This window comes from Cetorhinus maximus, chromosome 22, assembly GCF_964194155.1.
Source record: "Cetorhinus maximus chromosome 22, sCetMax3.hap1.1, whole genome shotgun sequence".
Classification (NCBI taxonomy): Eukaryota; Metazoa; Chordata; class Chondrichthyes; order Lamniformes; family Cetorhinidae; genus Cetorhinus; species Cetorhinus maximus.
In genome coordinates this window covers 48,948,088-48,971,714 of record NC_135900.1, presented here as the reverse complement: position 1 = coordinate 48,971,714, position 23,627 = coordinate 48,948,088, and the positions used below count along the sequence as shown (strand labels likewise).

General features: G+C 41.3%; 1 protein-coding gene and 1 pseudogene across 2 annotated transcripts in view; both read left to right on the top strand.

Annotated features, from left to right (window-relative positions):
- wnt5b (wingless-type MMTV integration site family, member 5b) overlaps positions 1-23,627 on the top strand; it is a 152,059-nt gene that overhangs the window by 117,972 nt on the left and 10,460 nt on the right. The window contains exons 1-4 of one of the 2 annotated variants that reach the window (XM_078568275.1): positions 4,362-4,488; positions 6,068-6,216; positions 7,324-7,571; positions 11,835-12,127. In XM_078568275.1, the coding sequence (XP_078424401.1) occupies positions 6,137-6,216; positions 7,324-7,571; positions 11,835-12,127 (621 nt within the window). In that variant the 5' untranslated portion in view covers positions 4,362-4,488; positions 6,068-6,136. Of the gene's footprint in view, positions 1-4,361; positions 4,489-6,067; positions 6,217-7,323; positions 7,572-11,834; positions 12,128-23,627 lie in introns of those variants that run through there. The other variant, XM_078568274.1, reaches the window with a different exon arrangement.
- LOC144696845 (U11 spliceosomal RNA) lies at positions 4,052-4,197 on the top strand (annotated as a pseudogene).

Genomic DNA, 23,627 nt, shown 5'->3' with positions numbered 1-23,627 from the left:
AAAAAAGAGGCACCAGTAGGTGAAGCAGGACTTATTTCCAGATCAGAACCCAATGGGGAAATGGTTAAATTTGTACAAGCACTTCAAAAATTTGAGGAAAGGGATGTTGAAGCATTCTTTATTTCATTTGGAGAAGATAGCTAAACAGATGAGCTGGCCAAAGGAAAACTGGCCATTGCCCATGCAGAGCAAATTGACAGGTAGAGCACAGGAAATTTATGTTTCACTGTCAGAGGAGGTTTCTAGGGATTATGATGTGGTGAAAAAGGCCACTTTGTGTGCATATGAGTTGGCCCATGAAGCATACAGACAAAAGTTTTGAAATTTAAGGAAACAGCCTGGGCAAATTTACATTGAATTTGAAAGGGTTGAACAAAATAGTTTTGACAGGTGAATGTGAGCATTAGGAGTTGAAACTGCCTCTGAAGTTCTCAGAAAGACTCTCTTGGAAGAATTTAAAAAAAGCTTAACTTCTGTAATAAGGGCCCATGTTGAAGGCCAAAGGCTTGCAACTGCTAGACAGGCAGCAGTATTGGCTGATGATTATAAGCTGATCTATAAAATTAAACCTTTTTTCCATCACCCCCATAAATTTGAAAAGGATAGAAAGTGGGAGGGTGAGAGGAAGGCAAGTAACCAGGGTAAAGAATGGATAGCTGGGAATACCTTGAGATCTCCTCCCCAGATCAAGAAGGAAGATACTGATGGTGGAGGTGAAACTTGAAGGCCTAAGTGTTTCCATTGTAATAAAGTGGGATACATTCGTTCAGTATGCTGGAAGTTGCGAGGGAAGCCCATGGGACTTATTGTGAGTCCGAAAATGGAACTCAAAAAGAAAATACCACTGATCAAATTGTAGCTTTAACTACAAATAAGGGATTGGAGGTAAACACTGCTGTGAATGCAGGTGAAGTGAATAAGGTAGATGAGAGATATAAAGGGTTTTTGTCTAAAGGAAAGATAACCCCTTTTTATCAAATGATGCAGCTAAACCCAAAATTATATTAAGGGACACAAGAGCTACTCAAACTCTTTTGCTGGAGAAGGACCTAGTTTTCCCTCTAGAGTTTAATGAAAGCTAAAGTATTGGTAAACGGGATAAGCAGAGTATATCCTTCTTCCATTGTACGAAGTGCAATTAGAGTGTGATTTATTGTCTCAATCGGTGGTTGCAGGAGTGGTTAAGAAGTTACCCATGGATGGAGTTGATTTACTCCTGGGGAATGATTTGGCAGGAGTGAAGGTTATAGCTTTGCCCATAATTACAGAAAGTCCAGTAGAGGCTAAGGAGCAGTTATAAGAACAAGTTCCTGGTATTTTTCCATTGTGTGTGGTGACCAGAGCAATGACTAAACAAAGTCCATCACCAGAGATCAAAGTAATACCACGAGCAGATGGTAGAGTTGCCGAAACTTTCTTTAAGGATGAGGATAATTCAAAGGACGTGTTTGGCATGTCTTCATTAATTGAGGCTCAGAAAGCAGATCCAGAGTTAAACAAATTAGCACAGTCAGCTCACACTGAAGCTGAGGCTGAAGGATTTCCGGAGTGCTATTACATTAAAAAGTTCTGATGAGGAAGTGGAGACACCCTCACAGACCTGCGGATGTGGAATGGATGGTTGTTAATCAGATAGTGGTACCGCCCAAATATCGTAAGGAGATGTTGCGAGTAGCACATGAAATTCCTATGGCAGGACATGTAGGAATACGGAAAGCCCAAGCATCAATAAACAGGCATTTTACCTGGCCAAGGCCTCATAAGGACGTAGTGCAATTTTGTAAAATGTGTCATACATATCAGGTAGTAGGTAAACCTCAACATGTAATCAAACCAGCACCTTTAATACCCATACCAGTTTTTGAAGAACCATTCAGTTAGGTATTAGTAGATTGTGTAGGACTATTACTCAAAACAAAAGCAGGACATCAGTATATCCTTACAATCATGGATATGACATCCCGATTTCCAGAAGCTATTCCTTTCAGTACAATTACAGCTAAGGTGGTAGTGGAAATGTTAACTCAGTTTTTCACTCATTATGGCCTACCAATTGAAATACAATCTGACCAAGGTTCTAACTTCATGTCTAAAATTTTCCAGGACTTAATCAGCAGTTTAGGTATCAAACAACTAAAGTCTACCACCTATCATTAACAGACACAGGGAGCTTTAGAGAGATACCATCAGACTCTCAAAACCATGATTAAGACCTATTGTCATGAATACCCAAAGGATTGGGACAAAGGATTAGATTTCTTACAATTTGCTACCAGCGATTCTCCAAATCTACTGGATTTAGTCCATTTGAATTGATCTATGGTCATGAAACAAGAGGTCCATTAAAAGTGATTAAGGAAAAGTTCCTAAAGCAGAAAGATGAATCCTCCATGTTGGATTATGTGCCCATGTTTCTGAAAAGACTCACAGGAGCACGTGAAGTAGCATGAAAGCATTAAAAAATTTCACAAACAAAAATGAAAGAATCGGCAGACAAACATGCCACGACTAGAACATTCCAAGCAGGAGATGAATTATATTGCCTTTGCAGGGTGAACCCCTGAAAGCGGAATTTGGTGGCACCTACAATGTAGTTAGGAGGGTTAGTAAAGTGACTTATCTGATAGATACTCCTGAGCGTAGAATGAAGAAATGGTTATGTCAAATAAACATGTTGAAGCAATATCATCGCAGGGAAGATGATAAGAAAGAGCAAGTGTACCAGATGGTAGGAGTAATGGAGAATGACAGAGACAGTAAGAGTAAGGTAGAAGGAGAAGTAGACAGTGCACAAAATGAACCTCCTACAATTTGACTTTCCAATACAAAAATACTGGGACAGTTAGACACTGTGGTCTCATATTTAGAGGAAGGGCCAAGGGAAAGATGTAATAAGGTTACTTAAGATTGTATAAAGGGGAGCAAGGATGAATGGAAGTAAGCCCCATGTTTTGTTGTCCATGTGTCACATATTTTGTGATGAAATGCATTTTTGAAATGTTGTTTCATCTCTTTTAAGGGTGGAGGCATGTAAAAAGCATATTTTTTTTTGGACTGTGGATTAAAATTACAATGGCTGCAGTTTGAAAGACATGTCTACTGGAACAGTGTGAGGGATATATACAATGTTGCTGTCTGGAACAGAGCGTGCCATGAAAGACAGGATGGTGCTGAGGAGGAGTCCGGTCTAACGGGGAACTGCCTGGCAACAACATTTATAATGACTCCTGACCAGGTGACCAGGTGACCAGGCTTGTGTGAGAGCAGTGCAGCAGAAAAGCTCCTAGCCTGAAAAGAGAAAAGATCTAAAACTTCTATCTCCTGTGTGTTAGATCCCAGTAATTCTACAATAATTGCTAGCTGCTTTTTCCCCTCATATCTCTATAACCTGCTCTCTCTCTGAAAAACCCCTGTCAAGAGGAAAAGCAGAAAATCACTGTTAGAGACATTGAAAAGCAAGTGCTCAACCAGTGAACCAAAGACTGAAAGTGCTGGGAAGACCACCTTGTGTCATCAGCAAAGATCTTAATGGACTTTAGAAGGCATCGATCAAAATTACCCCATCAAATCCTGTACTCTGGAATTGGTGCTATTGAACTGTTTTATCCCACCCTTAAAATCCATATTTTTGTGTGTCTTATTTGTCTTGCATGTGTGTGTGTAGGGATTTAAGAAGGGGTAGGGTTTAGGTTATAGAGTTAGAAATGAGCAGTTCATATTTCTTTCTTTTGCCACTGGTGAAAGGCAATTTGTACAATAAACAGTTATTTACTTATTAAGTTTACAAATCTGGTACTCCTATTCTGTTAACCTAAATTAAACAATTAGGCGGTTTGATCGAACTTTTCACATTTGTCATGGCTCGGGGAGCAGTGGGGCTTGATATTGCCCGGTTTTCATTTAAAAACGTTTGAATTTGACGATTACAGTTGAGTGAGGGGGATTTTATAATTAATTAGATGATTAGAATTTGAACTTGAGCAGTGTAAATGGTGATGACGTCAATAGGCCATGTTATAGTTTGTATTTTTTGTTCCTTTATTTGGTTCCCAAGTAATGCTGCTGTCACTTTTCTGCTGTGAATTGCACATGGACGAGGCGCTTGCGCTTTATCCGTGCGGAATCGATATCAAGAGATTTCGGAAGCACAATTTTTGTTTCTTGGAACTGCTGGTGATCGTTTGTCTCGGCGCTCCGAAAAGAAAAAAAAATGCCTTCTTTGTAAGAGGCAGTATTTAAATGCTAAGTTTTATTTCATTAAACCAGTCTGATATAATAATACTCTAAGCAATCCGCATGACGTCTGTTTCAGTGAATGTTAAATGTGAACACTGAAAGAATGTTTGAGGAATTTCGATGGTTTTTTTTATTTCTGGGCCATTGAGAGGCTGGCGTTCCGACTATTTTTGGCGGTGAGGTCAACATCTGCTATCCAGGTGGAGGTCTGGACGGCGTGGCTCTCTGGATGTCTGTACGTGTAGTCTGCAGGTGAGAGACCGAGCAAACTCGGGTCAGTGAGGGCTGCTGAATATTGTCACCGCTTCCTACATCAGGTTCCAGTTTAGGCATCCTGTACATGACTAGATATTCACACGGTATCATTGGTGTTCAGTTATCGTGCGTAAGTTTAGCCGAAATGACAGTTGTGTAACGTTTACAATTTGGAAAAAAAAAGCGAACACCACCGAGAAGGGCAGACTTCTCTATTTATACTCTGCAATGAAGTTTTGTCAGCGCTTTAATATTCTTTTTCTTCGGCTGTCACGAAAAATCGGAACATGCTCGAAGCCCCTTTATCAGGCTAGAATTATGTTAGATTTTTGCACGCTCCAATTTACAGGAGGGGAGAGAGAAAATGAGGATATGCAAGAATCTTTTTGAAGTGGGGGGAGGGGGTTGCATGTCTGCTGTTACTGTTTGGTGGTAGAAGACGCCAGGTTATTTCCGGAGTCTCGCTGCATCATAATGCAATGGCTATTGAAGAGAACTGAAGCCTGCACTTTGATCATTTCAGCACCCCGATCCCAAACACAAGCACACATCCTTTCCGCAACTCGTAACAGTAAATTCAAGTTCGCCAAGCCGGCTTTTCATCATTGGTGCTGTTCAGTTTCTTGGAAAGCAACTATCTGCCCCCCGAACCCCACCCCCGTCCAAAACCTTCCAAAAAGACTTTGATGAAATGCCTTTTACATGTTTTATATTAATTTATTGTTTAATGAAATACAGATGTTGTGACTGCAGCCTTAAATATAAAGCTTGTGCGCAAGACCTGATAATCGTTTGGTTATAATACTAATAACCCTGTGCACAATGTACTATAAATATTGTTTGAAGAAGTTGAAAAAATATGACTCATCTCCCGAACCTTTTATATTTACGCCTCGCACCATTCAGGTATTAAACAACTCGTTAGATGGCCGCAAATTTATTGCCGCCAAATTTCTATTCTACATGCTGAACGGTTCAACAGATGGAAAGGCGCTTTTCTTGGCCTAGCTGTGGTATGCTGGTGTATCATCCTCCAACCCCAGGATATTGTGTTTGTACAGCCCACAATCTGTATCCATTTGGTGTTTGGTTAACACTGGTGGTCGAGAGCTGCTCGGAAGGAGTGCTGTGGTGTTGTTGGCTGCTGCTCTTGGATCCTCGCCCTCCCCCTCCTCCTCAGATCTGAACATAGTTATATTCTACTTTTGTGGTGTTGTCAGATAGAGACCTCTCCAGGTATCTGAACGAGAAACGAATGGGATGGAGGAGATGCCCCTTTCAACAAGCTGTTCTTTTGCTTCAGTGAGTAAACTCACTTTCAAATGCCAAGCTTAAAAAAAGTTTTCCCCATTTAGTGTGACAGTCTCTGACCAATCGGAACGAGGAGATGGACCCTCATAAAAACTCTTGTGTTTAAAAAGAGATTCGCTAGGATTCAATCGGACCTCAGTTTGTGATCGTAAAGTATGGACTTTAACTCGATAGTTCAACAGAAATAATAATAGGAACCCAAATCAGCTGGCGCGTCGAGGTCTGCTTGATACATGGGCTGATTGCCTTTGCTTTTTATTTACAGAGGACTGTGGCAGTGCGATTGCTGGCGCAGGGAGCGCTCCATGCAGGTTTCACCCCGGCCAGGCTCACGATGACTGGGCTTCGCGTTCTGTTGGCTGCCGCTTTACTCTCCAGCTGTTCCCAGTGCTTGGTTCAAGCAAACTCTTGGTGGTAAGTGGCTAAACGTTTTGCAATTTAACTTACTGTCAAGGTAGAGGGATCCCACTCTCGATTCGGAATGGTATGGAACTTCGCTGTCCGGATTTGGCGATGAACCTTAGTTAAATTCGAGGGTGGGTGCTTAAGTCAATATATATAAAAAAGCACAGGGATAACAGTACCCGCCATTGCTAAATGTTATTGAATATTATGTGACTGAGTTGTAATAATGGAGTTCTGTTAGCGAATTCACGATTGAACAATAATTGGGAATTTTAAGATGACAATAAAGCTCCAGGAGAGTGTATAATAAGTACTTTTTCATTTCTGTTGTTTATACTTGGGCTATATAATAGCCTGTTTGAGTTGAAAGAACAATTTACTGCACGCTGCTAGATACACTGATGTCTGAGACATTTAACTCCTTAACTCTTAAAAGAAACCGTGTATTCTCCCTCAGACATAGGCCGACAAGCAAATGTATACAGTCTCTCACAATATAATTCGATCTGTTTACATAAATGTATTTCTTCAGTATAAAGTTGATGAGGTAAGGTTTTCACTTGGTAATTCAATGTATCTAGAAAATGCTGAGTATTTTGTTTCAGTCCTTCGAAAGGGTTCTCTAAGAAGGCTTCTTGAAAATAAAATAATATTTGTATGCTCGTGACGAACGGAATGCTCCAATTTTCACCATTTTCAGGCAATTAAAGGAGCCAAGGACAAATCCTTAATGTTGCAGAGTTAACTGCATTCGCTGATATAAAACAGAAAATGCTGGAAATGGCATGTTAGGAAGCATCTGCGGAGAGAGAAACAGAGTTAACTTTCCAGGTCAATGACCTTTCATCAACTCTGGTTCTCTCTCCACAGATGTTGCCAGACCTGCTGAGTATTTCCAGCACTTTCTGTTTTTACTTCAGATTCCCGCAGTATATTGCTTTTGTATTCCGTTTATAACTGTGTTAAGAAAATCACTGGGGCTAAAAATGACTTCGTCGTTTTGGTAAACACGGCAACGTTCAAGAAAAATCCAATCAAATCGACACCATCACATAAATCTGAAATATATGATGTTTCTCCAAATTCCCTAATTATTTGTTTGTCAACCCGCTATAGGTCGCTGGCTATGAACCCCATTCAACGGCCTGAGATGTATATTATAGGCGCCCAACCTCTCTGCAGTCAACTGAACGGCCTGTCGCAGGGCCAAAGGAAATTGTGCCAGTTGTACCAGGATCATATGGTTTATATTGGAGAGGGAGCAAAGACCGGCATTAAGGAATGCCAGTACCAGTTCAGACAGAGGAGGTGGAACTGCAGCACCGTGGATAACACCTCTGTCTTTGGAAGGGTAATGCAGATAGGTGAGACTTTCCACTTCGCTACATAACAAAAGAATGCTTCAATGAAACAAAAGTTTAGCACGCCAGTGTGAGATCCGGTGTGTCCCGTCCCCTTTCAACAAAAGTGCAGCCGAACCTTTTTCTCTGGAAAACGCGACCCTGCGGTCATTAGTCCTAGTTGCCTAGGGTTTATAGTGAGGTGTCGCCTCGATACATCGTCCCTGCCTTTTTGAAATTGAATTATCCAATGGCAGGGACTCGAGAAATCCGGATCCAGATTGATGTTTCCGATAAACAGTACAATATACAATAGTGTCAGAGAGCAGGGAGAATGGAGCTCACTGAACTCCAGATGCAGAGCAGATGGGTTTGGGAACTTGGCTGGAGTTCCAGGAGTTTTTCATTCTTTAGATTGGTTTGTTCTCTTTTTGTCGCAGGGCGGGCTGGGGGAAGAGGAATAATGCAAAGGTCGGTTGCTTTTATTTATGTAGTGTGATTTTTCAGATGCTTGCCCTGCTCAGAAATCCCATCCATTAAATAAAGTGACGGGTTACAGTGTATTAAGCATGTCCGTTTGGCATTCGAGAAGTTCGTTCTCCTGAATTTTTGGCCACAGCTGGAGAGTCAGATCTGTGCACCTGTACTTTGTTCACTGTAGCTGCGGGTTGAGGCTGGTAAATAACGTCCATCACTTTCAGAGGTTTGTTCAGCTTCCTCCGTGGTCTGTATTTAAAGAAACTGAAGGTATCATCGATCGCACACTTCAAAAATAGTACCTGGATTTAGTTTCTATTATGCAGATGAATGATAATGGAACTTCCATAGTTTCGTCAGATAGAATTGAAGTTTGTAGGACAAATTTCGCTTGTGGTGCAAGTGTGTTTACACAAAAGGTTCACTTCTACAATTCGGGTTTTTTTTAAAATATGAGGTTACGGCTTAATATGATGTTGAAATGACACTGAAAGACCATAATTTTATTCGCGGCTTGAGTTTCAATAGTCGCACTGAAGTAGGTGAGTAAAATGTTTCTTTAAGCAACAGAAGGTAGCTCCAGCTCTTTTACATAAGTATCAGCTTACAGGTTTTGTCAGGGAACAGTGGTGTTCGCTGTTGTTTTATTTCTGACCTCTTGAGGTTACTCTGGTAGATCCCGGCTCATATCAATTTATTGTTGGAAACAAAGAGACTTCTTACAGGGAAATGGCCAGGAAACCAGAGCTAATTCACTCTGTGATCAGATTAGCAGCCCACCTCCTTAATGTCAAGCATGGCATGAGCAGCCCATTGAACTGTTGTATTATTTCGATTGTATTTGAATGGGGGACCAGTTAGCTCAGTTGCCTAGATGGCTAGTGGTTCAGAATAACAGCAACATTGGTTTGATTCCTGTTTCAGCTGAGGTAGACTTGGGATCTACCTCCTCATCTGCCCCTGATGGCAATGGCAAACCACCACTGACAAAACCTACCAAGCAAAGGGCTCAGGATGAAGCCTCAGCAGACAATGAACCAAGGACCTGCCTTTGGTAGAGCACACATACCATGCCATTTAGATGTACTGAAATATTTATAGCTCACTAATGAGAGATCATTCTGAATTTAACAACTGTCTGTCTTCTCTCCTGTTTCCAGCGTCCTTGTGAATTAAGTGATCAGGAAAAACTGACTGATAGTTCCACAATGCATTTCAATCACCAAGTTTTTGGACTTGAAGATTGTGGTTAAATTTAAGTGTTTTCAAATATATCAAAATTTGTGTATCAGACCAAATGACTACATAGGAAAGCATAGGATAAAAGGAACAGGCCATCCAGCCCAACTAGTCCATGCTTGTGTTTATGCTCCACTCAGGTCTCCTCCCATCTTTTCTCATGTAAATCTACCATTGTAACCATTTATTCTCTTTTCCCTCAAATGCTTGTTTAACTTCTCCTTAAATGCATCTGTACTATTCGCTTTGGGTGCAGAAGTTTCTTCTGAATTCTCTATTGGATTTCTTGGTAACTATCTTGTATTAATGGCCTCCAGTTTTGCTCTTCCCCACAAGTGGAAACATTCTCTTGTATCCACTCTATCAAAACTTTTCATAATTTTAAAGACCTCTATTAAGTCACCCCCTGGCCTTTTTTCAAGAAAGAAACCCAGCCTGTCAATTCTTTCCTGATATGTATATGTAAATGATTATTAATCTTCCTCACCCTGCCCTTAAACATGAGAACAAAATTCCCTGATCCATTTTGTCAGGATTATAGCTGTTACCATATTCATAAAGCTGTGTAATATCGATTCTTCAGGAATTTTAACTTCCCTAAGCAGAGAAAGATTTCCTTGTTTAGTATCATATTCAAATACTAACAGCAGCCAAATATTGCATTTCATTCAGTAATCATTAAAGGGCTATTTGTTGATTTATATAATGGACTCTGTCTCCTTTTATGAATGTCATTAACCATTTAGTGACTGTCCCTATTAAATTATATTGTTAATCAAATAGTTTTGATATTTTTAGAACTGACCCTCAAACACATTAACATTGCCTTAATACTCACAATCCCCAATCTCTATTATCATATCCTTACTTAATCCCTTCTTACACCTGCATAACATCACCCAACTTTGCCCTGCCTCAGTTCATGTGCTGCTGAAGCCCTCATTCAAGCCGTCACTACCTCTAGATTTGACTATTCCAACACACTCCTGACTGGTCTCCCACATTCTACCCTCTATAAACTTGAGATCATCCAGAACTCTGCTGCTTTTGCAGTTTGGTGTCATATTTTGTTTTATAATGCTCCTGTGAAGAGCCTTTATTATGTTAAAGGCGCTGTAGAAATATAAGTTGTTCTTTATTGTTGTGTATATATTGTACGTTTTAGTACTATAATTAAGTCTGTTTTAGAGAATGGATCATTTGTCAGAAGTCTCAACCATAATAAATTATACTTAACAATAGAACAAAAATTTGCATTTAAATAGCAGGAGTTCTAAGGTGTTTCGCAGCTAGCACATTTTTGAAATGTAACCATTTTTGTATTGGATGCAAGCATGGCAACAAGGCCTCACAGACAACAATGAGATAAATTACATTTGTCTTAGAGACAATGATTGAGGAATAATAATTGGTTAGGCCACCAGAGGAATGTCAGCTCTTCTTCAAATATGGTATCTTTTATGTCCACCTGAACAGGTTCAAATTAATGACCATTGGAGACTCAATAGTGAGAAACAGTAGTGCAGCCATGTATAGCAATACAGGTAGCAAGAGCTATAAGTCTAGCTTGAGGGAGAGGGCTATCTTTTATAATCATGAAAACAACTAAGAAAATAAAGGTTTTATTGAGGAAAAATATCAAAGTACTCTTAAGCAAGTCTACCATGCCAAAATATATGTTTTCTAATACAAATAATGGAAACGTACTCAAGATGTAAATGACTTTCTTGCATTTTATGCAAGATATATAAAATAGTATACAAATATTAGATCTATGGGGATTGGCCACTTTCAGTATCAGTACTTTTGCCTTGTGTCAGACTTGTCTTTATTGACTCAGTGAATTTGCTGTATTACAGACAAATTGTGGTCACATTTAGGCTTTGGTGGAACCGTGACAAACATCAGAACTGGCTCTCTGGACCATCCATGAACAACTACTAGTATACAAGTGTAAATTCTGATTTCTGTGTATTTAATGAAAAGGGAAAAAGAATCCAAATAGCTCCTTCAATAATATTGAACTATGTTTGATCCTTTGTCTCTGCTGAGTTAGCTGGTCTGAGTAAGGACAGTAATGGGACACTGAAATTGACTTCTATATGCCTAGGAGAGAAAATATTTGAATCCCAGACCTGATCACTATTCAATCACTCCTGCTGGAAAGTCTGCTTTTGTAGAAATCAGGTCAGGTTATCAATACCCTCCAGTTTCAATAGCCTGTTGATATTCAGTGTCCTATTTTAACTCATTCAAAACCCGTCTGCTTACACAGAGCAGATAAAAATGCACTTCTGTAAGTTATTGAACAACTGCTGACGTCCATGCAACTGTGTACCAACATACCTAATTGCTTTTAAGAAAAAAGTGGGGAAAAATATTGACAATAAGACCGAGAAGAAATATATACATGTACAGAGCTATACATTAATATTTGTCTTCTCTTATCCATCACAACTTTTTACCCTCTGTTTGAAACCATGGAATCAGATGTGGAAATACAGTTAGTATACATGTATAAATGTTGCTGCTATGCCTATATTGACCATACCTTGTTTTGTCTGATTTCAGGGAGCCGGGAGACTGCCTTCACATATTCTATTTCAGCAGCTGGTGTAGTAAATGCAATAAGTCGTGCATGTCGTGAAGGGGAACTCTCAACCTGCGGGTGTAGTCGTGCTGCCAGACCAAAAGACCTTCCCCGGGACTGGCTGTGGGGAGGTTGTGGGGACAATGCAGAATATGGCTACCGGTTTGCCAAAGAATTTGTGGATGCCAGGGAGAGGGAGAAAAATTACCCCAAAGGCTCAGAAGATCATGCCAGGACCCTAATGAATCTGCAGAACAATGAAGCTGGCAGAAGGGTAAGAAATGGACAGAAATTAGCTTTTTTTTATTGTTTACTCATCATTTCTGGGCAAGAAAACATTTTCCATTTCCAGCAGATTCCCAAAACTTTTATCTGTATCTCTATCTGCCTTCTCTTTTCTCCCTTTTGATAATTCCTTAGTTATTTGGCTCGTATGGTCTATCTGCTGCTTATCCACCTATTATTGACCTTTAACTATCTACCCATCTATCTACCAATCTACCTATCTATATACTCTGTCTGTCTGTCTGTCTGTCTGTCTGTCTATCTATTTATCTACCCATCTATCTATCACTACACTATTCACATCTTTTCATTTTTTGGTATGTATTTTTGCCTATTATGATGTTGGATTGTGCCTAGTTTTATTTGTTTCCACTTTGACACTGTACTTTTTAAAGTTACAATACTTTATCTGAAAATGCACATTTACCGTGGAATTTAATTTTTCAATAAGGTTTTTATCTATTTAGAAAGTTTTTAAGGCAGTTTAAAGTTTCACCAGGTGCAAACTGCTACCTACCTATTACCGAATGCAATGTTTGATTTTCCTATTTGTACATATATGTTTAACAACTTATCACTTGTCTCTCTGAAAGAGCTTTTTATACTCAAACATGTTTACCATATATTATTTATTATGTATTGGCGTCCAGTCTATCTGGAACTAATTATATTAGACATGGCATAGGGTTTGCATTTTGTATTCCAAATCCTGATACACTGAATTTAAAAAAAATCAGAATTTGCTTCAGACTGGGATTACATACATTGGGACATTTATTAGGTGATGATTGAATCAGTTGTTTTGTTGATGTAACAGTAGGGTGGGAGTGTGCAGGTAAAGGTGCAATCTCTCCGGGCTGGACTTAGTCACTATTATTATGATGCTTGAACCAGGTGATGGTGTGCTCCCATCTTTCCTTTCAGATCAGCCTGTTCCTCTCTGTGTAGGATGTACTGTGGTATTACTGCACATGTACTTCTACAGGGAAAGGAGTTCTTAAAACTTCATAGCTTTTCAGCCAAACATCACTTGATATGAGTGCCATGTCTTTTTGGTGCTGGGAGGACCGTCTTATCCTTGCAAAGTAGTTATTGAATCAGAGAATGGTTAAAGGACAGAAGGATGTCATTTGGCCTGTTGTGTTCATACTATCTCTCTGCAAGAGCAACTCAGTTAGTCTCACTTTCTGTCCTTTTCCTTTTCCTCTTAGGTGCTTATCCAATTACTTTTTGAAAGCCATAATTGAATCTGCCTCTACTATTCTCTCAGGCAGTGCATTCTAGCCCCTCATCAAATGATAGGGCTTAAATTGTCTTCTTCAGTTCTCTTCCTGAAATCAGGTCCTTGGTGATTATTCACCAAACCATGGAAAAATCTCATGATTTTTTTTTCATTCAGGCGAGAAGGCAGGCCCTGAGTCTACCTCAGCTGGGACAGGGATTAAACTCTGTGTCCTTAGCATTAATCTGATCCACACACTAGCTGTCTAGCCAATTTAGCTAACAGAGGGCTTAAGTGGAATGATGAAATTCTCAAGAAACTTAAGAACTCCTCTAACTACAATGAGCAAGGTGGAATAGTAAGAAACTGATCAGACGAGCCTTACTTTTTATATAAAACTTGCTATGAGGTTATGCCCCAATATTTTTGAAAATATGATTTTTCAACTTCCAACTGATGGGAAATTTTGCACTTTGAACTGAGACAGAGCAAGCTGCTTAAAAATGCAAGGCCACATTCTAAGGTGAAGGTCAGAAACCAATTAAATCACTATCAGGGGAGTGTTTCCTATAATTCAGACACCCATCAAAACTCATAACTGTCTCAGGAAAAGACATTAAAAATACAAAGTACTGGATAGCTGCCACAGATAGACCCACCCAAAACCTCTTGGAAATAAAAAATGGGTGAAGTCTTTCAAAGTAAGGCTGCCAGCCTCAGAAATTGCAGGCGGCGTCCAGAAAGTCTTCAGCAGAGGTAACAAGCTGAGGGCTCCTCTTCTCTCTCTCTCTCTCTCTCTCTCTTTTGGAATAAGCGTGTTGCCCGGTTCGAGAAGCCAAATCTACCAGAAACCTACCAACGACTCATGACCTCATAGTAATTGCAACATCATCCACATTTGACCATATAGAAGAAACTAGCTAACCTAAATCGGCTGCAACATTTAAAATCTATGCTTCAAGGACAATCAAAGGACACTTAACTATGTATTCTTTCACTTTTTAAAATTGGACTCTAACTCCCCTTATTTCTGATACGTGTGTTTGTGTGTGTGTGTGTGTGCGTCCAAATAACCACATGAAGGTCGAATGCTTGACATAGCGTTTTTATTATTTTTCTCGGGTTTAATGGTTAATAAATTTGCTCTTTCTTTTACTCAAGAAAATCTTATTTGATTGGCTCCTTAATTGGTCACAGCTCGAATAGTTAAATACATTCTGACTTGGAAAAGGCATATCCTCATAACAAGAAACTTAAACCTTTGTTGTGACCGGCCAAGGAGGTTGAATAGAGAGGAGCTAGTTCACCCCTTCTCACTTCATCATAATAAAACTGGGGGCACATCCGGGAATTTATTCCTACTGACTAACAAAAGAATTGGACTGGGGAAAGTAAATTGTTTCTTCGAAAACAATTTTAAAAACTGCAAAAGGTTTTCTTGGAACTGTAATACTAAAGTGCTAAAATGTCCACATTTGATGTCAAAGCTTTCATTAACCAGGATGAGATAGCTGGCAAAAAGTTGAGGGCACTGTCCTTGGAAGAATTAAAAGGTATAGCTGGGCACTTAGAGGTGGAGTTCCGCCTGAAAGCCAGAAAAATGGAAATTTTAAAGTGATTGCGAGATGGAAATTGAGGACACTGAAACAGATAAATTAGCAGCAGAGAAATTAAGATTGGGGCAGCGGAAATTAGAACTGAAATTTGATGAAAAGAAGCAAGAGAGGCAGGAATGGGAAAAAGAGAGAGAGAGAGGCAGCAATGGAAGGAGGAGAGGGAATTCCAGAAAAGGGCGAGAGAATGCCAGGAAAGTGGAGAGAATTCCAGGAAGGGGAAAGAGAAAAGGAACGGGAGCTTAAATTAAAACAGGTTGAGCTGAGATGGGGGGGATTTGTGGCCCTTGAAGACACCCCTAGCTCAGACTTAAGGGCTGAGGTATTCAAATTTGCCATTTAATCCCTAAGTTTGATGAAGAAGAGGTGGACGCCTTCCTTATCTCTTTAGAAAGGGTAGCACAGCAGTTAAAGTGGCCAGCCCAACACTGGTTCCTGCTGTTGCAGAGTAAACTGACAGGAGAAGCTCATGAGGTTTACTCCCTTTTGCCTGAGGAAAGTGCAACAAACTATGAGGTAGCAAAAAGGGCAGCTTTAAGTGCGTACCAATAAGTGCTGGAGGTGAACCATTAGAAAATCCGTAGCCTCAGGAACCGGCCTGACCAGGCATGCCTGGAATTTAACGACTTAAGCAGTTTGCATTTGACCAGTAGGTAAGGGTGCTTAAAATTGAGGCGACCTACAAAAACCTTTGTGAAATAATTCTCCTTGAGGAGTTCAAAAACTCCATATCCTTCCCGATAAGAACTCACATAGAGTAACAGAGAGTAACAGTGGCCAGGCAGGCAGCAACCCTGGCTAATGATTACGAGCTTGTCCACAAACCCTCCTCCCAAAGAACACCGTTCCCTAGTCACCCCAACCAACTGAGAAGGATAGAAGGTGGGAGAGTGATAGGAAACTGAGCATCTGTGGGTGAAAAGGGACATCTGGAAACATGAGGGCTCTCCTCAGGCTAAAGAGGCTGGTGCTGAGAAGAGAATTGAGGCCGAGAAGAATGCTGCAAGGCAGGACTCCTCCACGCTGATTGTTGGAGGTTACAGGAAATACCCATGGGATTTGTTGGGGCACACAAACCCGGCGCAGAAAATGAGATTCAGACAGAGAGCATAGCAGACCAGGCTATATGACTCCGACTGTGGCAGCAAATCCTTGTTGATGCCTGCTGTGAGTGCGGGTGAATTTTTAAAAATCCCTGAAAGTTACAAGGATTTTCTATCAGATGGAAGAGTGGCCACATTCCCCACCGAGCGAGGTGAGTAAGCTTAAAGTGATACTGAGGAATACAGGGGCCTGCCAAACTCTGCTGCTGGGAAAAGGCATGAACTTTCCACCAGAGAATGCAGTAAGTGCCAAGATGTTGGCAAAGGGTATTGAAGAAGGGTACATGCCCACCTCCTTATACTGGTTGCACCCAAGTGCAACCTTGTGTCAGGACCAGTGACTAGTGGGAGTCATCCCCAGTTTGCCTGTGGAAGTGGCCGACCTGATCTTGGCAATCAAAAGTGGCAGGATCAAAAATGATGGCATCCCCAGTGGTCTCAGAGAAGCCGACCGAGGTCAGAGAGACAGAACAGCTTCAGGAGAAAGTGCCTGCCATTTTTCCTGACTGTGTGGTAACCTGTTCTATGGCCAGACAAACTCAGTCAGAAGAGGCTAAAGTGGCATTGCAGACAGATGACCCGACTGTACCATGGGGAAATATTAAGGTTATCACTTGAAATCCTGATGGCTGGGCATGTTGGTATACTCAAAATCTAAGCCGCATCATCCAGCATTTTTACTGGCCCCACCTTCACATATAGTAAGGTTTTGCAGAACCTGCCACACGTGCCAGATTGTGGGATAACTCCAACCAGCAGTAAAACCTGCAGCTATGATCCCCATGCTGGTTTTTAGGGAACCATTCAGCAAGGTGCTAGTGGATTGTGTGGGGTCCCTGTCCAAAACAAAAGGGGCCACCAGTATATTCTTACCATCATGGATGTGGCTAACCGCTTCCCAGAGGCCGTTCCCCTGAGAACCATATCTGCTAAAATAGCGGTGGGGGAATTAACACAATTCTTTACCAAGTATGGACTGCCCACTGAGATTCATTTGGATCAGGGCTTGATTTTCATGTCCCAAATATTCTAGGAAGTCATGGGTAACCTGGGTCTGACCCAGCTTAAGTCCTCAGTGTATCACCCGCAGTTGCAGGGGGCACTAGAATCGTACCACCAGACCCTGAAAACAATGACCAGGGCATAGTACCATGAGTATCCCCATAACTGGGATAAAGGACTAGGTTTTCTTCTGCCTGCTACCAGAGCCTCACCCAATGAGTCCACTGGTTTTACTCCGTCTGAATTGGCTTACAGACACCAAGTGACCATAACATGATAGAATTCTTCATTAGGATGGAAAGTGGAATAGTCTGATCTAAAACTAGGGACCTAAATCTTAACAAAGGAAACTACAAAGGTATGAGGCATGAGTTGGTTAAGATAGATTGGGGAACTTCATTTAAAGGCATGGCAGTGAATAGACAATGGCTAATATTTAAGGAACGAATGTATGCATTACAACAGTTATACATTCCTTTCTGGTGCAAAAACACAACAGGAAAAGTGGCCTAACCATGGCTAACAAAAGAAATTAAGGATAGTATTAGATCCAAAGAGGAGTCATATAAAATTGCTAGAAAAAGCAGTAAGCCTGAGGTTTGGGAGCAGTTTAGAATTCAGCATTGGAGGACCAAGATATTGATTAAGAGGGGAAAAATAGAGTATGAGAGTAAACTTGCAAGGGACATAAAAGTGGACTGTAAAAGCTTCTACAAGTATGTAAAAATAAAAAGATTAGTGAAGACAAAAATAGGTCCCTTACAGTCTGAAATGGGAGAATTTATAATAGAGAACAAGGAAATGGCAGAGCAATTAAACAACTACTTTAGTTCTGTCTTCACGGAGGAAGACACATAACTTCCCAGAAATACTAGGGAACCAAGGATCTAGTGAGAAGGAGGAATTGAAGGAAATTAATATTACTAAAACAATAATGCTGGAGAGATTGGACTGAATGGGACTGAAAGCCGATAAATCCCCAAGGCCTGATAATCTACATCCCAGGGTACTAAAGGAGGTGGCCGTGGAAATAGTGGATGCGTTGGTTGTCATCTTCCAAAATTCTGTAGATTTTGGAATAGTCCCAGCAGACTGGAGGGTGGCAAATGTAACCCCACTATTTAAAAAGGAGGGAGGGAGAAAACAGCGAATTACAGACTGGTTAGCCTAACATGAGTAGTAGGGAAATGCTAGAAGCTGTTATAAAGGATGTGATAACAGGGCACTTAGAAAATGTCAACAGGATTAGACAAAGTCAACATGGATTTATGAAAGGGAAATCATGTTTGACAAACCGACTGGAGTTTTTTGAGGATGTAACTAGCAGAATAGATAAGGGAGAACCAGTGGATATTTAGATTTTCAGAAAGCTTTTGATAAAGCCCCACATAAGAGGTTACTGTGTTAAATTAAAGCACATGGGGTTGGGGTTAATATATTGGATTAGGCTGAGAATTGGTTAGCAGGCAGGAAAAAGAGAGTAGGAATAAATGGGTCTTTTTTTGGAGTAGCAGGCAGTGACTAGGGGGATCCGCAGGGATTAGTCATTGGCCCCAGCTATTCACAATATATATTGGTGATTTGGATGAGGGAACCAAATGTAACATTTCCAAGTTTGCTGACGACACAAAACTTGGTGGGAATGTGAGCAATGAGGAGGGTATTAAGAAGCTTCAAGGTGATTTAGACAGGTTGAGTGAGTGGGCAAATACATGGAAGATGCAGTATAACGTGGATAAGTGTGAAGTTATCCGCTTCGGTAGGAAAAACAGAATGGCAGAGTATTATTTAAATGGTGATAGATTGGAAAATGTTGAGGTACAAGGGGACCTGGGTGTCCTTGTACACCAATCACTGAAAGCAAGCATGCAGGTGCAGCAAGCAGTTAAGAAGGCAAATGGTATGTTGGCCTTCATTGCGAGAGGGCTTGAGCAGAGGAGCAAATATGTCTTACTGCAGCTATATAGGGCCTTGGTGAGACCACACCTGGAGTATTGTGTGCAGTTTTGATCTCCTTCCCTAAGAAAGGATATACTTGCCATAAAGAGAGTGCAGCAAAGGTTCACCAGGCAGTTTCCTGGGATGGCACGATTGTCATATGAGGAGAGATTGGGCCAACTAGACCTGTATTCACTGAAGTTTAGAAGAATGAGAGGAGATCTTACTGAAACATATAAAACTCTGACAGGGATGGACAGACTAGATGCAGGGATGATATTTCCTCTGGCTGGGGTAGGTTTAGGACAAGGGGTCACAGTCTCAGGATACGCGGTATACCATTTAGAACTGAGAGGGGGATAAACTTCTTCACTCAGAGGGTGGTAAACCTGTGGAATTCTCTACCACAGAAGGCTGTGGAGGCCAAGTCACTAAATATATTTAAGAAGAAAATAGGTAGATTTCTGGAGCCTAAAGCCATCAAGGGGTATGGGGAGAGCGTGGGAGTACGGCGTTGAGATAGAGGATCAGCCATGATCATATTGAATGGTGGAGCAGGCTAAAAGGGCCTAATGACCTACTCTTGCTCCTATTTTCTATGTTTCTATGGGTTGAATTTTACACTGATCGGGAGGGCACGTGCCTGACCCAATCAGGCGTGAAATCATGCATGATATTTTGGTCGGCGGGCATGGGCAAAAGTCGGAAGCACGCCCGCTGACAATCAAGAGGGCAATTAAGCCCATTAATGGCACAATTGTCTGTCATTTTACATAGCCCGTCCAACCTTATGTTGGCGGATGGGAGAATCGGTGAGGCGGCTTTACATTTTTCAGCAAACCTCATCCAAGGGCAGGATGAGGTTTCCGTTATTAAATAAAATAAAAATAGAAAACTGCGGACAGCATTTTCATAATCTATATGTTCAGATGCCTGATTGTGATGCTTGGACATTTTTTTCCTGATTTTAAAAACTTTATTTCCTGGGTTTCGGCTCTTCAGCTCCTTGAGGCAGCTCTCTGCCTTCAGCGAGCTTTCTGTCAGCACTTGCCTGCGCATGCGTTGAAGTCATTGCCCGGCCTCCTCCCGTCCCCACCCCGGCAGCGCCGAGCTTTTCAGTGTGCGCTTCACGCTGATTGGCCAGCCAGTGTGAAATCGCTGTTGGGAGCCAATTGGGGTTGGTAGTCTGTTTCCCAGCTGCTCCTGGGCCCGCCAATCGTGCCCGCCCACCGAGATGAAAATTCCAGCCTATGTTTCTAAGTGGGAGGTACTCTGAAACTACTCAAGGAGAAATTTTTAGAACAGAAGGAGGAAGTCTCCTTGTTAAACTACATAACTGCGTTCCTTGAGTGACTCATGGGAGCCTGTGATGTGGCTTGGGAACACTTAAAAATCTCCCCAACAGCTATGAATAAACAGGCAGACAAACATGCCAGGGCTTGAACCTTTCAGCCAGGAGACTACATGATAGTGCTACCAACACTGGATAAACCCCTAAAGCCCGGCTCAGTGGCCCGTACAGAGTAGCAAAGAAGCTTGAGAGGTAAATTATCTCATTGAAATCCCAGACTGCAGGAAAAAGCAAAGGCTGTGTCATGTCAACATGACAAAACAATATCACAGCCAAGAAGGGAACAAGCAGGTAATGGTCTGTCCAATAACTACAGACCTGGAGGCTGGGAGGAACAGTGAGGATGAATTGGAAGGAGACAGGGATGAGGCCCACATTGAACCTCCTAAATTGGACACCATATTTACCCACCTAAATGCAGAACAGTGAGGGAACCTGACAAGGCTGCTCACTGCATTTAGAACCATCTGCAGAGACAAACCAGGCTTCATCACTTTAGCTCTATATGATGTGGATGTGGGGGAGGCCCTTCCCATAAGGCAACATCCCGATCACCTAGGCCCAGAAAAGCTGGCCCAAGTTCGGGAGGAGTTTAACGTTTAACTACATGCTGGAGCACCAAATAATAGAACCTAGCAGCAGTAACTGGAACTCCCCTGTAGCTTTTGCCCAAGCCAGATGGCTCCACAAAGCTCCGCGTTGACTACCGAAAGATTAATGCAGTGACCAGAGCTAACTCCTACTTGATTCCCCACCTGGAAGACTGTATAGATAGGGTAGGTAACGCAGCCTATATTACAAAGATAGATTTACTCAAGGGATACTGGCAGGTTCCGTTGACTGCCTGCGCAAAGGAAATCTCCGCCTTCATGATTCTGGATGGGTTACACCAGTGTTGAGTCATGCCATTTAGACTCAGAAATGCCCCAGTCACCTTTCAAAGGCTGATGAACCAGGTAGTGGCAGGCTTATCCAATTGTGTGGTTTACCTAAACGACCTCTTACTGTACAGTGACTCCTGGGAAACTCACTTAGAACAACTGGAAGCCCTCTTCCAGAAATTAGTCAGCTGACCTAGTGGTTAATCTCACAAGGGCGAGTCCGCTAAGGCTCAAAAGACCTACCTAGGACACATGGTGGATCAAGGACAAGTAGTGCCCAGAGCTGTAAAGGCACAAGCAGTTGTACAGTTCCCCATTCCTACAACAAAATGGGAAATCATAAGATTTTTAGGGATGTGTGGGTTTTACTGCAAGTTCATCCCAAACTTCAGCACAGCAACCACCCTGCAGGGAGGCCCACTATAGAAAAAAAGCGAAAGTTGTATGGACCGAGAAATGTCAGACAGCTTTCGAAAAGCTGAAAGCCTTTTAATAAGCGAGCCAGTGCTAGCAGCTCCAGACCTTAACCAAGCACTTAAAGTAACCATTGATGCTAGTGACCTCTGGGTAAGGGCCAACCTCCTCCAGGAGGATGAAGCAGGAATTGAGAGACCAATTGGGCACTTCTCCAAAAAAAAACAAACATCAGAAAGTAGAAAAAGAAACCCTATGTTTATTGCTAGCTCTCAAACACTTTGAGATATATGTTCAAAATGGATACAGAGCGACCACAGTCTATACTGATCATAACCCTTTGACCTTTGTGGAGAAATTCAAAACTCGGAATGCAAGGATATTCCATTGGCGTTTGTTTCTCCAGGCATATCAACTAAAAGTCACCACATTGCAGGGAAATCGAATGTGATTGCAGGTGCCTTGTCCAGAACTTAAAGAGACCCATTTAGAAGTGATGGGATAATCCAGACCAAGGCAAAGAGAGTGAATGTGTTTTTTCAGTTTTGTGTTTTTATACCTTGTGTAATGAAATGAAAGTGAATCTTTATTTTTGAAAATATGATTTTTCAACTTTCAACTGGATAGAAATTTTGCAATTTGAACTGAGGCAGAGCAAACTGCTTAAAAATGCAAGCCCACATTCCAAGTTGGAGGTGAGAAATCAATAAATCACACTCAGGGGTATGTGAAGAGAGAGAAATATCCTATAATCCAGACACTCATTGAAACTCATAACTGTCTCAGGAAGAGCCATTAAAAATGCAAAGTACTGGATATTGAAACAATGGCTGCCACAGACAGACCCACTCTAAACCTTTTGGAAATACACAATGGGTGAAGTATTTCAAAGCAAGGCCACTAGAGAGAGATTGCAAGTGTCACAGGCGGTGTCCAGAAAGCCTTCAGCAGAGGAAACAGGGTGAAGGCTGCTCTCTCACTCTCCCCCGTCTCTCTCTCTTTTCAAATAAGTGTGTTGTCCGGTTCGAGAAACCAACCTACCAAAAACCTACCAGCGAACTGAGATCTCGTAATAATTGCAACATCTCCTGCATCTGATCGCATCCAAGAAACCAGCTACAATGTTTAAAATCTATGCCTCAAGACAATCAAAGGACACTTAACCATATATTATTTTGCCTTTTTTATTGGACTCTAACTCCCTTTATTTCTGATACCTGTGTGTGTGTGCCTAATTCCCTTTATTTCTGATATGTGCATGTGTGTGTGTGCGTGTGCGCAAGCCCTAATGATTGCATGAGGGCCAAATGCTTGATATTAAATTTTTATTATTTTTCTTGGGTTTAATGTTTAATAATTTTCTCTTTCTTTGACTCAAGAAAACCTTGTTTGATTGGCTCCTTATTGCTCACAGTTTAAATAGTTAAACACATTCTGATTTGGAAAAGGCACATCCTTGTAAAAAGAAATAAAAACTTTTGTTGTGACCAACCGAGGAGGTTAAATAGAGGAGAAGTAGTTCACCCCTTCTCACCTGGTCGTAAAAAACTTCTGTGGTCATTTAAAATGGAGCCTATTTTTCCAGATAGGCAGATCCTGAACATAAGCATGGTTCTTGTTTTAGTGGTTCACTTGATAATATTAAAAAATATAAATCATAATTTCACCTAGGGCTGTGAAAAATTAGCTTTATGTTTTTAAAATTCCTGCTCTGTGGTTGCAGCCAGTGAGTTTAACAAGTCCCTCTGAGCAATGAGCAACTATTTGTGCTTTCCTTCCGGGTCATGGAAGGCTATGCATACACAGAACTGGCTTCATTGCAAGCCAGAAACAGAGACTGTATTGTTGTTTTCTTCCTGACTGTCTCGCCACCCTGTGAAGACATGGATGGTATTGTTTTAGTTTTTGGAGGAGGGAAGAATAACACAAATGATGGAGTCACGGAACTTGGAAATAACACATAGG